General features: G+C 55.6%; 1 protein-coding gene across 14 annotated transcripts in view; it reads right to left on the bottom strand.

Moving 5' to 3' along the window:
- Positions 1-412: 412 nt before the first annotated feature.
- Positions 413-16,724, bottom strand: part of GLCE (glucuronic acid epimerase) — a 67,259-nt gene continuing 50,947 nt past the window's right edge. For 13 of the 14 annotated variants that reach the window (XM_087743550.1, XM_087743560.1, XM_087743556.1 and 10 more), the window contains 3 exons: positions 14,439-15,503; positions 631-706; positions 413-463 (listed from right to left, as the gene is read on the bottom strand). In XM_087743550.1, coding sequence (XP_087599676.1) covers positions 14,479-15,503 — 1,025 coding nt within the window. In that variant the 3' untranslated portion in view covers positions 413-463; positions 631-706; positions 14,439-14,478. Of the gene's footprint in view, positions 464-630; positions 707-11,601; positions 15,504-16,724 lie in introns of those variants that run through there. The other variant, XM_087743562.1, reaches the window with a different exon arrangement.

Genomic DNA, 16,724 nt, shown 5'->3' with positions numbered 1-16,724 from the left:
ACGTGGCAAATGCTTCCTGGGGGGTTCCCGTGGCATGGGGAGGGGAGATGGCATCCATCCCCACGTGGATGTTGGGGTCCCTCCCTACCACCCGTACCCGAAGGGGCAGAGGGAGAAGGACGGCATGTCCTTGTGCCCACCACCCAGAGGGACTGAAACCCCGTTATCACCCCAAGAGAGCATGGGGTGGTGCGGGAACAGCACCCACATCATCCAAGCACCTCAAGGTCCCACTGAAAGCCCTGGACACGGGCTGGGGGGCTGCAGGGTGCAGGCAGGTCCCTGCGGGGAAGCGGGGAGGACGCAGGGTCCCAGGCAGTGCCCAGGCTGGTTCCTCTCTGCCTGCTCCCCATCGGACATCCCAGTGCCGCGGTGCAGCCCCACCGTCCCCAGCGTCTCCATCTCTTACCCACTGATGGCTTCGGCAGCGCCGCCTCCCCCCCGCTCCGCCTCCACCGCCGGTCTGTGAAATAAAGGTGAAAAAAAGAATTATCTCCTGCACCCTTCTGCAAGGGATCCCCTGGCCCGGGGGAAGCTGGGCAAGAAGGGGTAACCCCCTTTGCTGCCCTTTTGCGGCCCCTGGCATTACCCTTCGCCTTCCCCTGCCCTTCCTCCCCACCCATACTCTACCTCTCTGTGCGGCCAAGCAGCTCCGGTGCAAAGCTACACGGGCAAAACGCCGTGGGACACGGTGCACGGGGAGTGCCTGGAGAGAGGGAGGTGGCGGGGAGGCGGTTAACAGGAATGGAAAAATTAACGAGGCAAGACAGCAATAAACCCAACGTAAAATAAAATTGGAAATGCCTTTAGTTAAAGATTAGACTTAAATCAGGAGCTTTTTCTTTTTTTTTTTTGGCTGTTGTGCTACAGGCGTGCTGCCTCAAAGCTACACAGAGCCTGCAGCCCCCCCGCGATCCCCTGGGTACCCCTGCACCTTGCCGTGGTGGCAAGGGGACCTTGTCCCTGCGGTGGGCTCCGGAGCCTCGAGGGCCAGCTGGAGGGCAGGCAGCGAGGGCAGGCAGCGAGGGCAGGCAGCGAGGGCTGCCGTTGGTTATTTGCATGCTCCAGAAATAAAGGGCAGCCTGGCACAGAGCTCTGCCTTTTCCTATCCCCGCCGCGAGTCTGATATAAACACAAATGAGGGCGATGATGGGACAGAACAAAAATAATGCCTCTTATCACGGTGAAGGCGAGGAAGCCGCACAAGCTCTTCACAAAGGCACGCTGCGGGGTGCGGGAGCCCTGATTTGCAAAGAGCCCTTGGACGGGAGCCCCGAGCTGGGTGCGCTCGGGTGCAAGCCAGGCAGAGCCCGTCCGACGCGGGGAGCAGGGCCCCTGTGCGCAGCCCGCAGCGGGCTGCCTCCGCGGAAGGACGTGGGAAGCACCGGGCCCAGGCTTAACGAAGAGCTTGTATTTTTAAGAGCAAAATGAGTCACCGGAGCTGTGGGGTGCAGCAGCAGCCCGGGCACACCCTGCAGTCCCGTGTTTTCCTCCTCCAGCGGCTGACTTTTTCCACCTGGGGAGCGGTGCTCCCACGGCAGCAGCATGGGACGAGGGATGGACGCCCATCGCAGCCGTGACCTCTGCAAACGGCTCCTTTGCAACCAGCAGGTTACAAACTCTGCAGGCTCACCCAGCCGGCTGCAAACACACCTCTTCCTCCTGCTCCTCCTCCTCCTCGCCCCATGGCCACGCACAAAGCCCCATGGGGACATCAGGCACCACAGGCTGCAGGTCCAGCCCGGCGGCCTTTGGTTTGTGCCACGTTCACCCAGGGACGGTTCCTGCCTGGCACCGGCTTTCACCCTTCGGGCTGCGGTTTGTCTCTGGCGAGAGCCGCCCTGACGCGTCCCCTGTCACCGTCCCTCCGCCGCGCGTCCGGACTTGGCTCCAGCGAGCGCGGAGCGTGGCTGCAGCCCCTCTCCCCCGGCACAGCTCTCCCTGCCAGCCCCGGCCGGCAGCCGGCGTCTTTCAACGGAGGGAAAAATATTTTAGCTGTTAATTATTAACTTCTATGACTTTCTTACGGCGGCACAAGGAGAGAGAGGAGTTGAGCTGTAAAATTAGCAGCTGGGCTCCTTTGAGTGCTCGGCACCGGAGTCAGCAGCATGGGACATGCCAAGACCTTTTCCAGCAGAACAGCAGAGGCTTTGTAGGAGGTTGTTATTGCTGCGGGTGGCTGCTGGTATCTGCTCGGGATCTGAGAGGAGCAGGCAGCTCCGAGCACACGCGAAAGCTCAGGGCTTTCCAAAATCAGTGCGTTTCAGGCACGTGCTCCAGCTCTTTGCCAGACCCAGAGCTTTCATCCGTCCTCCTCGGGGGACGGCCGCGTCTCAGCGCCCCGTCCCGCTCCTGAAACGCTGCCGAGTGAAACTTCCATGAATTCTGGAAACGATCAGCGCAGCCACGAGCTGCTGGTGCCGTAGGAGGGCAGAGAAAAAGCAACTTACTGCCGGCCCCACCGCACCATCCCCATCGCACACAGCTCTTTCCCACCTTCATCTTTTCATGGCGCGTCCGGAAAACTCCCAGCCTCCCGACACGGACCCGCGGGCGAGCTCATGCCGTGCAAACCCTCGGCATCCCCGGGGCAGCGTGAAAAGCAGCAAGATGAAATGATTCAAGGGGAAAAAGCAGAGTGGCCAGTACTTACGGCGCTGCTCCCGCGAGTGGGGCTGGGTCGGATGCTGCGTTATCGCCGGCGCTGGCTCTGAGTGAGCCTATTACTCATCTGTGTACAAACACAGCCCACATGGCCGAGCCGTGCTGGAAGCCCGGCCGGGGCGTAGGCAGGCAAGCGAGCGGGCTGGGGTAGGTTTGCCAAAGCCGGCAGCCCGGCAGGAAGGGCAGGGAGGCTCTGCCGACAGCCCTGCTTGCTGCCGGCAGCCGGCGGGACGGTCCCCGCACCCCGGCTGGGCGCGGGGGAAAGGCACGGCGGAGGTCAGCCCCGCCGGCTGCTTTCCCAGATGAGGAGCAAATTAATTCTGGCTCGTCTTTTAGCGAAACAGGAAAAAGGCAACAAAATAAAACCGGAAATAACCGTGGCCAAAGGCGCTCGGATCGCGCTCTGGATTAGCTTCAGCCCGGCCGCAAGGAAGCGGAATAAGGGCAGGAAAAAATATTAACTCACAGACCTCCCTGTGCATCTTCGGCCCCCAGGCCCCTCTGCCTTAGCACCGGAAAACCCCCGAAACTTGCTGAACTGTCTCCGAGGAGAGTGGAAAGTTAAAACCCCGCCATAGCTGACGAGGGAGCTGCTCCCAAACCGGAGAGAGCTCTCGCATCGTTCCCGGCTGGAGGGAGGACCGCGGCCGGGCGGGCGATGGGGGTCCCCTCGGCCACCGCGGGGCAGGAGCCACTGGCTCTCCCCACGCCTGCGCCGGCCGCAAAACCCGGCGCGTTTCCCCTTCTCCTCCCCGATAAAGCCTCTATTTTTACTGCAGCCGTTGGTAACGTGTTTCACAATATTTGGAGAGAGGGGTAGATTGAGGACCGCAGGTCGCTGGAGAGGGATGCAGGGGCGTTGCTCCTGTGTTATTAAGGAGGTGGAAGAACTGGAGCCGGGCGTAATGTGCTGCTCACGGGTCGCGGGGAGAAGCAAGAAGGGTCATTTGAAATCAGGGCTGGTGAATGTGCAGCACTATCCTGCATTTTAATCACAAGGGAAAGTCTCTTGACATCAGTTTCTGGGTGTAAGCGCCTTAACCCTCCCCTGCTGGCACTGCAGCACGGCGTCCCCTCGGACGGCGGCTTCCCAGAGCTCTGCCGTCTCCTTTCGGGTGCTGTTCCCACCAGGAGGGATGCCCCGGGGCTGAGATCGTTTCCCCGTCTCGGAGATGGCTGACCCACCAACAAGGGGCAGCTGCAGGGCAGGCACGGGGATTCGCACCAATGGGTCCAGTAACGGGTTCCTGAACGAAGCCACCCCCATGCAGAGGGCCAGATCCTGCCAGCAAAACCCAAACCCCGTGGCTGTGACCGTGAAACTCATCCCTGGCAGCGAACAGGAGCTCGGGGCTGATCTCACCTGGGCAGGGATGAGCCGGGGATGCAGGGACGGACGCGTGCCAGTGGGAGCCGATGCTCACGCTCCGGCGTGAGCCCACGCAGGGCTGGGGTTATAAACAGCCCTTCTATTTGCATGAAGAAGGTAAAGCCGTCCCCAGGCAGTACGAGGCAGATGGTTCCATCACAGCGCTGCTCGGAGGAGGAGCTGTGTCGTGGATAACCAGGCACCTCTGGGTCACCCGCAGCTCCTGCAGTGTTTTTCCCCCCCCTCGCTGGCAAATTGGCACAAAATTAGGATTTGCTTTGCGGGCGCGGGGCGGGTGAGGCCGCGGGCGGGCTGGGCACGCACACATCTGCATCCAGCTGCGGACAGGGGACAGTCCGGCTCCGGGGGAGGCTGTCACCGGCCTCGTCCCCCCGCGGCCCCCGGCCCCGCAGGGCTACGGGCCAAGAGAGCGGCGAGCAGGAGGAAAACGCCGCCTCTCCGCACACCCCAAGCTTTTGGCATCAAGCATGTGTTTTAAACCATCTCCTGGGCTCTTTTTTCCTCCAAACCATTGCCCACAGAGACCAAGATGGAGATTTACTCTACTCACCCCTTTGCCTGCCTGGGTTTATGAGCTGTGGCCGGTCAAATGAGCTGGAAAGGATGAAGTCTGCTGCTGCACTGCAATAAACCCATGAAATACTTTAAAATGACTCCTGGTTGTTTATACACGATCATTGACACAAACCCATCAAATAATCCGTCCACGTTTATTTGTGCTGGCAGCTCTCGGCAGCGGAGGAGAGATTGGTACCCGAGCACTTTGACCCCGCTTTGGGCAGGATCCCCAGCCCGGGGCAGGACTTTCTTCCCAGCGCCGTGCCTGTGTACGAGCAGCCTGGGAAACCTCGTGTTTCCGAACCGGTGTTTTCAGCGCTTGCAAAAGCTGTGCTGGCCCCGCGGTGCCTCCCGAGCTACTGGTGCGACGAGCTTCAAACCAGTGGAAACTGCCCAGCACTGAGCAGCTGAACGCCAGCTACCGTTTTTGCAGCAAAATAGGAACCGAGCTGAAATACAACCGTGTGAGCAGGACATCCCGGGGGGCTGGAAACCAGCAGCGAGCGCAAACCAGCCGAGAGCTTCTGCTGGCTCTTGTTCCTGGGGTCAAAGCACTGGGAAAAGGCACTTGCAGTGGGAAAGCTCCCGGCTGCCCGGCTCAGCTGCCTCCCAGGGCGCTGTGCTCTGGGGAAAGGCCTTGCCGGCACAGCACAAAGCCTTCGGTGAAGGTCTGTGCAGCCCCAAATCCCATGGGGTTAACGTGCGAGTGGCACATCCAGCCCTGCATCGGTGCAAATGCCCGGGCACCTCTAACGGGGGAGCCGGGGCCGCGGGGCTCAGCATCCCAACCGCCCTCCCCAAGCCTTGCTGCCGGCACGCGTTTGCCGAGGGCTGCCCAGGATCCACCCCAGCAGCATCAAGCTTGGCTCCAGCCTACAGCGAGGTTCACAGCCGCCGCCGCAGCCCAGCTCCCTGCGCTTTCACCGAAGGCGTTAAAAGCTGGAGAGGATGAAAAATGAAAAATAGATGTTTGAGCGTTGGCCGGATCCTGTTGCCCTGCCCTGTCGTTAACGGAGAACTGGGTGAGCTGGGAACTGGGGGCTGAGCAGCGCCAGCAGAGACATCGCATGGCTTGGGGACAGGGACAGCGCTGGCTCCGCTGCCGCTTTGCCACCAGCCCTGGAGCAGCGCGCGTCCTGGGCACACGCACACCCTGCCCGTCATCCGTCCCCCGGCTGCGCGCAGGCACAGCCCCGGGCAGATGTGCACAGCCACCCAGATGTGCACACCACCCCAGCTGTGCACGGCCACCCCAGCTGTGCACACCACCCCAGCTGTGCACACCCACCCAGATGTGCACTCCCACCCCAGATGTGCACACCACCCCAGCTGTACACACCTCCCCAGATGTGCACACCACCCCAGCTGTGCACGGCCACCCCAGATGTGCACAGCCACCCCAGCTGTGCACACCACCCCAGATGTGCACACCCACCCAGATGGGCACTCCCACCCCAGATGGGCACTCCCACCCCAGATGTTCACAGCCACCCCAGATGTGCACAGCCACCCCAGCTGTGCACAGCCACCCAGATGTGCACAGCCACCCCTGCAGATGTGCACATCCACCTCCCGGGCGTGCACCCCCCAGATGTGCCCCTGCACCCCCCGTGCAGAGTGCCCACCCCCCTGCAGCGCCTGGCAGCGTGGGGACGGCCTGGGGACAGCCACCCCCCGAGGGGCAGGGGATGCTGGTGGGACCGGCGCAGAGGCCGTGCCGTGGGTGCCAGCTCCCGGGTCCAGGCTGCGCCCCCGCACTCACCAGCACAGCACGCACTGGTTTTAGTCACTCTCTGGTTTTCGTTTGACGCATAACTGGGCAGCAGGGGCGTAAAGGTGACTTTTCCCAGCTGGCCACACCCCAGAACGCGGCGTCTGTTTGCTGAACCGCGGACAAACATCCACCCTCAAAAAAATGACTCAGTGGGAACCGCGGGGTCCAGCGTCGCACCCGGAGCTGCCCGTAAAGCCCTGCCAGCCTGGGGGAGAGCACCCGCACAGCCCCAGCCCCGGAGGCTGAGCCCAGCTTTTAGGCTAAGCCCAGCTTTTAGGCTGAGCCCAGCTTTCCAGGCAGCTCGCAGCAGCCGGGGCGGGCAGAGCCCGGCCCTTGCATGGCTCTGCCCGGGTCTGACACCCGTGGGGTTGATGGCAACGTGCTCCCAGCCAGTATAGCTTCTGCTGGTTTTTTATTTAAATTACCTGGAGAGTCCGAGCGCGGACTTTCCCAAAATTTGGGAAAGGTGAAGACCAAGCACGGGAAGGGTCCCCCACACCCCAGAACATCCAAGCGCACGGAAGCCATCGCACAGGAGGACCAAGGAGCGCCCCTGGCCCCACAGCCATCAGGAGCTGAGGGTCGGGCTCAGCACATGGTTCTCCACAGAGCCAGGAACCTCTGGGATCTCTCGCCCTTCCCCTGCCCGAAGCCCGGTGCGTGGCCCCACCGGTCCCCACCACCCTGGGCGACGGGGCCAACGGTGCCCAGCACACCAGCAGGTCTGCTGGCTGGTGCCGAGCCCCTGTGCCGGCTCCTGGGGGGGCCACCGTGGCCAGAGGGAGCCCGTTGCCCTGTCCTCCTCGCAAAGGGGACCTCAGCGAGGCAGCCCAGCTCATCCCTTCCCTTCCCTCCTGGGCAGGTTACACAGAGCGGCGCAGCCACTGCCACCTCCTCGCCGGGGCTCCAGCCGCGGGGCTCCCCAGGCGGCCTCCGAACCCCGCAGCATCGGAGCGGAGCCGCCAAGGGAAGGTGCAAAGGGAGAACTGGTTAATATTTAATTCGCCCCTAAGCCCACATGTTTAATTACACACATTTAATTCTTCACCGTGTTATTCATGGTCTACCGCAACCGCCGCCTCTTCAGCGCAAACCCGGCCCGGGGCCGACCCGGCACGTCCAGGTCCCGCAGCCCTGCAGGGCCTGATCCTGCTGTGCCGCAGCACCAGGCAGGGAGCGGCTCAGCCCGCGCCGGTGCCCACGGAGGACGAGGGCTCCCGCTGGGACCTCTGCCTGCGCTGCCGGCGCTTCGGCAGCGGCGTCTTTGCAGCAGGCGTTGCTGCAGCCCCGGCCGCCGCCGCTGGGCACGGCCACAAATACCGACACGGAACAATTCACAAGGTGACAACTGCAGAATACAAATGCAACGGTTTATTCTGCTGGTCCGAGTTGGTGTTTCCCCATAAAAGGGAGTTAGTTGTCTATAAAGTTAGTTCTGGAGCTATTCTAAATGGAGACAATCGGTTGTTCCAGACCTTGTGCTAGTTTAAAGCAAAGCGGAGCCGAGCTCAGGATATGCCTGACTTGCAGAATTGCAAAATATCCGTAGGTGACCTGGGGCTGGCACAAGGGCTGCAACACATCCCACGGCCCCCTGCTTCGGAGGGCCTTACCGCCACGTGCTGCCAAAGGCTTTACAAAAATCATTGGCAGTAAGAGGACAGGACGGCTAAAGGCAGGGGCGCCCGCAAGCCGAGCAGGATCCCTGCCTCACCCGCGTCTGCAGCGTGCAGGGAGAGCCGGGCCAGAGCCAGCGGGGGCTTTGCTATGGGATGGGGTTGATCCAGGAATGGTGCTGCGCCAGCACACAGAAAATAAACCAAACCACCCAAAACTTTAGAAAAATTTAAATTCATCCAAAATAAAGAAAAACTTAACGTCATCAGCAGCTCCATCAGCACTGTTAGCGCCCGTCGTGTGAGCAGAGGACGAGCCCCGCTGCAGCCTCTTAACGCCTTCGGAGACCACCACCCTCTGCCCCCGGCTCCGGACCCTCCATCTCCCAGCCTCTGGCTCCGGCCTCCCTTAATTAATATTTTTAATTACAAAATTAATAGGCTGGTACGTTCTGCTTACAGGGGGCGTGAGATGGAGGAATGTGCCAGCGCGGACGTTACCGTTCGGTTTTTGGAGGAGGCGGGGGTACGGCAGCCCCAGCCAGGAGCGGGGATGCTGCAGGGAGCGGAGGGCAGAGGGAGGAGAACGGCTCCGGAAAACCAGCGGGGAGAGAAGCGGGAGCCAAACCCTCGCTGGAGCACCGGGACTCCACGGGAAAAATCACCCCCGGCCCTTCCTCGCCATCACTGGCACCCTCCTCACCATCACTCCCGGAGCTCCATGCACTGCCCTGCCTGCCCCTGGCACCCGTGGGCACAGCTGGATATGGCCCCGCTCCGCACAAGCTGCTCCCAGTGCATTAAAGACAGCAATACCCAGTATTAATATTTAATTCTCTCTAAGCAGCTCAGCTCTCAGTTAAGCACCCAGCAGCCCGTCCCGCGGCCCCTGGGCAGAGGGAAATGGCATTTACCACCAGCTGCTTCTGCTGACATTTGATTGTTCAAACAAGGCCCAGGGAAAACAAAAAGCTACAGTGAAATATCGGCGCGTTTAATAAGATCCAGCCAAGCCCTGCGAGCGTTTGGGATAAAGACAGGATTTTAATAAAAAGGCTTCTTTATGATCAAATTAATGGGTTAGTATTCCCCACCCAAGCGATGCCATTTGGATTTTTTTTTTCCCCCTCCCAGTAATGGGCTTTGCAGAAACAAGTCTTTGTAGGTGCTTCCTGCACGTGAGCGGCTGAAGGTGCTGCTCGGTGCCAGGAGGTGCTCGGTGCCCGGGGGCCCCGGCTGATTCGGTGCCTTAGAGGGCACCGTGCGAAGGGCAGTTTGATATCCCACCTGGAAAAGAGCAGGGAAGGGAGGAAACTGCCGGCCTGGGGCCAGCGCCCGCAGGGGCCCTCCGGGTGGGCTGGGGAGCAGAGCCGGGTCCCGCAGGGCACCGCCGCGGGACGCAGCCAGCCCCGAGCACAGGCGTGCCTGCGCCCACGCCGCCCCGCGCCCTCACAGCATCCTCAGCAGAGCACAACGAGCTTCTTCCCGAGCGCCCTCAAAGCCTCTTTTCACATCCAGAAAGCTTCGGCCGAGATTTTGCTCCTGGGCCCAGGAAACGCGTCCGTGCGCCATCTCTGTCTCCCAGCGCAGGTAAAGAAGCTGCCGCCTCCTTGGCTGGAGCCCTGCTGTGCGGGGAAGCCGCTCCCCTCCATCAGCGCGGTCTCTCGTATTTCCTCGGGGTGACGGAAAGCCACAAAGCCACAATGAATCCATTTAGAAGGGAGTGCCTTAAGACGATGGCATCGCCTAAGCTCAGGAAGGCAATCACGCTGGGCTTATAAAGGGGGAAAGCTCTTTAGAGCAGCGTTTCTGCTGATAGAGGGGGCCAGGAGGCACTGGGGGTGAGGGATGGAGGGAGGGATGGAGCCACAGCGGAATGGTGCAGAAGGGAGGCTGTACGTGAAGCATTTTCCCACTAACGAGTACTATTAATCTACAGTAATCTAGAAAAACAAACAAAAAAAAAAACCACCAGAGAGACACCTCACCTTCACCACCATGAAGAGCAGGACCTGGTACCAGCATCTGCACACGCCGAGGGCAAGAGCAGAACCTCAAGGGCTTGAGGCCAGGCCAATGCTCTCGTTCCTTCCCGCACTTCGCACCAGAAGCCTGACCTTGCCGTAATTAGCCATCAAATATTTCACACCGCCTCCTTAGGGAGAGCGACAGCGGGCCCCCAGCAGCAGGTTTTCTGCGCCCACCCAAGTGCATTGAGAAATAAAGTGCTGTTGGCGTACTCACAGCACGAGGATCCACCAACTCCCCGTGGCACAAGCCTGGCGACGCCTCGAAAGGAGCAGTAACTCCTCTGCCCCATGGATGCGGCTTTTCCTGGCAGCTGGCAGGAGATGCACAGGATCCGTCTGTCCCGGCGGGTGCAGACGGACAGACTCCCATCACAGCCACAGGAGCCGGAGCAGAACCCCTCTGCTCGTTAGTGGTGATGACCATGGCACAAGGTGCTCCGTCCTGTTCGTCTTCAGTTCAACCCAACGAGAGCTACTCAGCGAGTTGCTTAAGAGGTACAAATTCAACAAGATGAGCTCTTAAAGTATTTACTGTCCTAAAGATTCAAGCCAGCGAGCGCCAGGATGTCTCTCAACATTTGCACTTCGCCATTGCAAAACTCCACCTTGTTTAATAGGCTGAAACGCCGAGCGCTTGGCATTTAAATAGCTCCTGCCGTTTTTGGAAGAGATTAGTAAAGTATAGAAGCGGATATTTAACATTCAAGAAGCGCAACGCATACATGGGAGCTATCAGTCATTCCAGGCAGATGGTAAATGTATCTCCTTTCGCCACAAACTGAGCAGCAAACATTCAAATTCATCACCAAGACAACATATTTAAATCCACTTCTATTTTCAATTCATACGTTTTTAACAAACTGCTAAGTAATGAAAATCAATATTTTCACCCAAGCAGTTGGGAGGCAGTCCTGCAGCTCTGCCCGGCTGCCGAAGGTTTGCTCTATGGGCTTCAGTCACGCAAAATGATTCACGACGGAGTCAAACGTGGCATCCTGGCTGCAGCAGGAGGCACCGGTTTTCCGTCGGTCGGGAAAAGTCGGCTCCGACTTAACGGCACTTCTGCGTCAAGGGGGGAAGCGTCACCTCAGGCCTGGAGTGGCTAAGGCAGAGGTGGCCTCAATCCCAATGGTGGGGGGGAATTTTGATAGGACTTGTGTGTTTTTAGCTGAAAGCAAGAGTTAAGAGCCTGGTGCATTTCTTGCACGTTACAAGCAACCTCAGCAGACCGCCTGTCGTCTTCGTTAGGGTATTTTTTCAGCGACCAGTTAGTTAAAATCATTATTTAACAAAAATTATATGAACTCAAAATAAGATGCATTCAGCAGAAATAACTCACATCGGCAACACACTGCGTGAACTTTACTTGAGCGGACAGAGGATGTACACCCGTGGTCCTTACCCCAAATCAGCAAACTCCTAACCGCTGAAGAAAGGACATTTTCCACCGTACTTAGAATAAAAACCTCCTGGAATTCCCTAAAAGGAGACAACTCAGAACCACTAAGACAACTGCTCATCAGAGCTCATCTGCAACCGCACATAGGGCAGAAGGTACCCACTGAAATAACGAAAATGCCCCACGCTTGTCTTAAGATAAAAAAATTTATTTTACAGTTTTATAAAGCAGCTTTACATTAAGCACAAACGTTGATCCGTTTACTTTGTATATAAACATAGTAGAACCTTTCCCTCTGCAAAAAGTCATGTCTCGCTGTATATAAAACTAACGTGTGCACATTGTGCTTAAACTGCAAAGTCTGTACAGCTTTACAAAGGACTACCCTTTACAAGAGCATCCTGTAAACAATTTATTGCATATTTAACACATGGTGTATATCCCACATGTAAAAAAAAAAAGTAGAAAAAATAAAGTACAATTACAAGGTGAATGAAAATAGCAGCTTTCAGTGAATGTCTTGCACAATGGCCGAGAAAAACAGCACTGCCACACTCGTACAGTTGTGCTTGTGTGTCACTGGTTTGCATATACCCATGCGCACTATGTTTCCGATGAAGTCTATGTACAGAAAGCCTCATAGAAAGATTAAACAGATCTTAGCGACTAAGACCTTTGTCAGTTTGAAGACCGAAAACAAACAGACAAAACCCAACTTAAGTGAATTCGATGAAGTTATGGGCACTGACGTCCAATAATCCTCTTCCACTGCACAACTCAATTAAAAAATAAACCAGGAGAAACCCCCACGCCAACTCTCTTCGGTTCTACCACCTCTGACGGTGGTTGGTTTAATTGACACGTGTGCTAAGGCCAACAACACCACGACGGGGGTGTTAAGGATAAGGTGGTCTGACAGGACCGATGGCGTTGGCGTGGCCAGCCTACGCTTCTGAGCTCACCTATCCAACAGCTGCCGGGCTGACTCTCACGCAGCACGGAAAGATCAGCGACACCGCGATTTTGCAACGGGCATTCATTAAAAAAAGAGGAAATTGTGGCCTCCATAAGGCACCGATACCATCTCTTGAGCAGTACCCAAAGCGTCTCGCTAGATTCTCCAAATCCAAAATGGGCAAAAGATGGAGGAAACACGCAGGAGAGAGATGTTTCTGTGTTTGCAGTAAGGACCAGTCGTTCAGTAAAGGAAGCACATTTTTCTGGGTTTTGTGTGTGCGCGCGCGTGTGCGTATACGCATGTACATAAAAAAAAAAATCACCTCTGCTACCTTTGGTATTGAAATTTCTCCTGTGACATCCACTTCTCAATTGATATGATCGTAGCACGCGTTTGCAAAGATCAAGTAATTACAAAGTTGTCTCAAATATCTGCGAGAAATAAAAAAGCATCAAAAAATAAAGAAAAAAAAAATCAAGATGCATATTGTCCTTGTGCCCAGCCTTTTTGTGATTTGAATCAACTTTGTCCTCAGTATAAACATCATAAGCTTAACCTCCACCTACTCGTCCAACACATAGTAGGATCAGTGGAAAAACCACTACGGTAATACGTGTCCTTCCCATGCCAGCATACAGCGGGAGCTTTCGAGTTTGGGACTCCTACAGCAAACACCAGCGTGCCTCAGCAGAGCTGGTAACCCGGTATTTGCTCCGCTACCAAACTAAACACCCCCGATCTAAGGATGCAATCGGTTGGTTTTACTCCTCTGGATCAACCAGGACGCTACACGCCGGGAAGGCAGGCTAATGGTGGGTGTAAAGGATTGATAAATAGGAACAAGAAACCGCCTGGTTTCTTCTGCATTACAACAGTACAGTGAAAGCGTTTGGGTTCGGATGCGTGTGTTCGGTTATTGCACGAGTACCCTTGCTCGCCTGGCAGAGCCACGAAGACAAAGCACACCCACGAAGCCAGTGCTGGAGATGCAACGACCCCTTACACGATGAGTAAGACAGTAGGCAGAGGTGAAACCTGGCATTAAAGCACAGGTGGAGCTGGAAAGGCCTCTGGGGTAATTTTAATTTTTAAAATGCTTGATATACTCAAGCAGGTTAAAAATGAAAATCACCATAGGAAAACCTTAATTAATTCCAATTGAATTTCCTGCACGCTACTCAAAACGAGCTCCATGTCACACTCAGGAATTGAAGACAAGTCTCCCAAAGAACGAAGTTACCAAAGCTTAGAGAAACCTCTCAGATGTCATAAAAAATACAGTGAAAAACATTGGGCTCCACGACAAGCGACTGCAGCTACCAGGGAGGAGATGACACCAGCAAACCTGACGGGCGATGGTAAATCTGGCTTTCTAAAAGGGGGGTGGCACGGCTGCAGGCTTTGCGAGCTCCGCGAGCCCCACCGAGTTGTGCTTACGTGACGTGACTTCGAAGCCTGCACGCCGTCTGCGTGTTTTCCGTCCACACGTCTGTAAAGAAACCATGCAGCTAAAGGATCTCCATACGGAGAATTGGGAAGAAAAAAAAAAAAAAAAAAAGTGTGTTTTTCACCCCAAGAAAAGAATCCGTATTAAAAAAACCCCCACCTTTAAAAAGATGCACTGTCCACTACCCAGGCTACAAGTAAATACACATTTACGGCGTTACACCACATGATCTGTTATGCTGTTCCAACATAGACACATATAACTCCATTTTAAAAGAGGCCACAGACTAACTTTTCAGGCAAGTGCTGGACTTGAGAGACCTGTATGGCTTCTGCAAATATTTTCCTGCAAAAAGGAAAAAAAAAAACCAAAAAAACAAACCACAAACAAAAGATGTCCCCAAACTCAGGAGCACAAAGGGGTTTTGCTTCGTGCAGATAGTTTCGCTGTGGAGCACTAAGGACAGGTGAAGTTCCCGAATCCCACCCATCAGACCCAAATATTTCCACACTGGAATGCAATGATTTCAGAAGATCAGTTTTAAGGATCACTTCTTTGAAACGGTCCCTACAAAATTTAGGATGCAACCTTTGAAACTGTACCTCTGCAAGGCAGCAGGACCGAGGGGTTTGGTTGTAAGCTCTAGTTGTGCTTTGCCCGGCCGCCTCGCAGATAGCTCTTCCACCTCTTGACGAACTCTTTGAAGATGGGGGACTCATCTATCGTGCTGAGGAGCTGGAGCTGGTTGATGTGGGTGGTGTGATAGTCCCATCGCGCCAGGTTGGGAGCAGTGCCGAGCATGAAGTGCCGAAGGTCGTAGATGGTCCCTGAGCCGGTGTCGTAGAGGGGAAGCATGGCCTTCAGGGACTCCATGCCCCGCTCATAGAGGACCCGCGCCTCCTTCCCCAGCTTCTCCCCAGCCGTTTCTTTTAAGTCATACAGCCCGATTAAGGAGTACATGAAACCGTTGAGCACGAAGGAGCTGGGCGAGGTTGGGTACTCCTCGTACCAGTCGTGCCGGTTCATGAAGACGGCTTTCACCCCGCGCTGCTCCGACGGCAGCTTGTAGGGCGCCGTCGCCCTCAGAGCCGAGCTGAGGAACGCGTGGTCCTTTGTCAGCAGGTACGCCCGCACCAGCGTCGAGATGGCCTGTCCTTGCGCCATGGCTGAGTACCAGCCCGGGTCCAAGGACTTAAATCCTTCCCCGAGCTTCCTCGTCACCATGATGGGCCAGCCGCCCCTCTCGTCCTGGTTCCTCACCAGCCAGTTGCTGGCAGCAAAAAAAGCTGCCATGTGAGCGGTGGCCGAGATGGTGACGTTATCGAGGAAGCCTCTACCTTTTGCTACCAGCCTCACCACTCTCTTGGGCATGATTTTGGTCTGCTTCACGGCTTTTGTGTTCGAGAGGCCGACGCCTTTCCGCAGGTCGGTCACCAGGTCCCTGGTGAGGGTGCTCCAGCTAGTCCTGGGACCGATGCCGTAGTAGATGTCTCGGTCCTTAAAAGCGATGAGCTGGGTGTTGGAGACATAGTGCACGGTGAAGAGCTGGTTCTTCTCTGTTGTCTCGAGAACCACGGACACGCTCCCGTTCGTTATGAATTTGAGATCAAAAGAAATAATAAAATCTCTGGTGTTCCCAAGCTGCAGAGACACCCCCTCGGTATTTTCTGCAAAACAAACAAAAAAGGCCTTGTTCAGTGGTAAAGCACTCATTTCTCCAAAACGTTTAAGCTACGAAGTGCAGCTTCCAGAGGTAAACCCTCTTACCAGGCAGGAACCAAAAGATTTTAGGGCAGCCCATCAATAATTCCATCATTCTTTCTGCCCACTATCATATATTATTTAATTAAGGATAAAAGTAAATCCGTGAGCGAAGGCCGACTCCCGCAGCACCGGGGAGAACTCGTTTGCATCTTACATTAACACGCTGCAGCACTTCGCTGCGGAGCAGAAGTGCCAGGGGCTCGATCGATGGCTTTATCGGATGCTTTTGGTACCTGATGGATGGAGGAGTGCGACGGCTGCCAGCAGGATCTGGGGTAAGGGAAAGGGCCACCAACGGCGGGGTCCTGCTGCTGCCTGCAGCTGCCTGCAGCTCAGGAGGCAGGCAGGACAGGCAGGGCCGGACTTTTTCTATGGGACGGGGCACAGCAGCCAAGCTGCAAGAATGTAGGTGTTGCGTGATTTTCCTCTGCTGTGATTCAAAATATAAGCCGACAACCACCCTTTTGTTCCAAACTGAAAATTTCACTTGGCAGAAAAGACACCAAAAACGCTTGAGCAGTCGCATTTCTGCATAAAGCTCCGCTTTCAGCAAAAAAAAAAAGCCGGAGGTGCCGAGAAGCAGGTATTTAGGATCCCCTCAGGACTAATATTTAATTCTGTGACTTTTTTCTTTCCCAACCTGACGGTTCCAAAAACCAGTGCGATGATTAGTTTAATGGGGAAAAAATGGAAAGAATACAGAAAGGCTAACGTGTTAAAGTATTTATTAACCTCTCCATTGGCAAAACTCAGTTTAATTAAAAAAAATACTAAATAAAGCTCCTAGGCAATGCCACATAATGAAATCCAGTGTTCTCTCGCAGGCTAGGCTTTAAAATGTAAAATCAACTCCTCCCCAAAAAACCTGTACTAGAAGATCAAAGGGCTAATTAGTTTGTAAGGCTGCCTGCAAATCCTGTAGCTCCGAAGGCACAGAGGGATGATAAACACTTAAAGACAGCCATCTTAAATTAACGGCTTTCTATAGAATAAAATTCTCCCGTGCAAGGCAATTGTTTCCTTTCTGCTACTTCTCCATGAGTGAAACGCCCTATAAATGTTTCTACGTGCAGCCAGCGAGTTATGGTCCGCTTTCCCCATCTCCCAGACTAATCTATGGCATT

The sequence above is a fragment of the Nipponia nippon genome, unplaced genomic scaffold (genome assembly GCF_047370975.1).
Source record: "Nipponia nippon isolate SJK-2023a ecotype South Korea unplaced genomic scaffold, ASM4737097v1 scaffold_9, whole genome shotgun sequence".
Taxonomy (NCBI): Eukaryota; Metazoa; Chordata; class Aves; order Pelecaniformes; family Threskiornithidae; genus Nipponia; species Nipponia nippon.
This window is presented reverse-complemented; position numbering and strand designations above follow the sequence as displayed.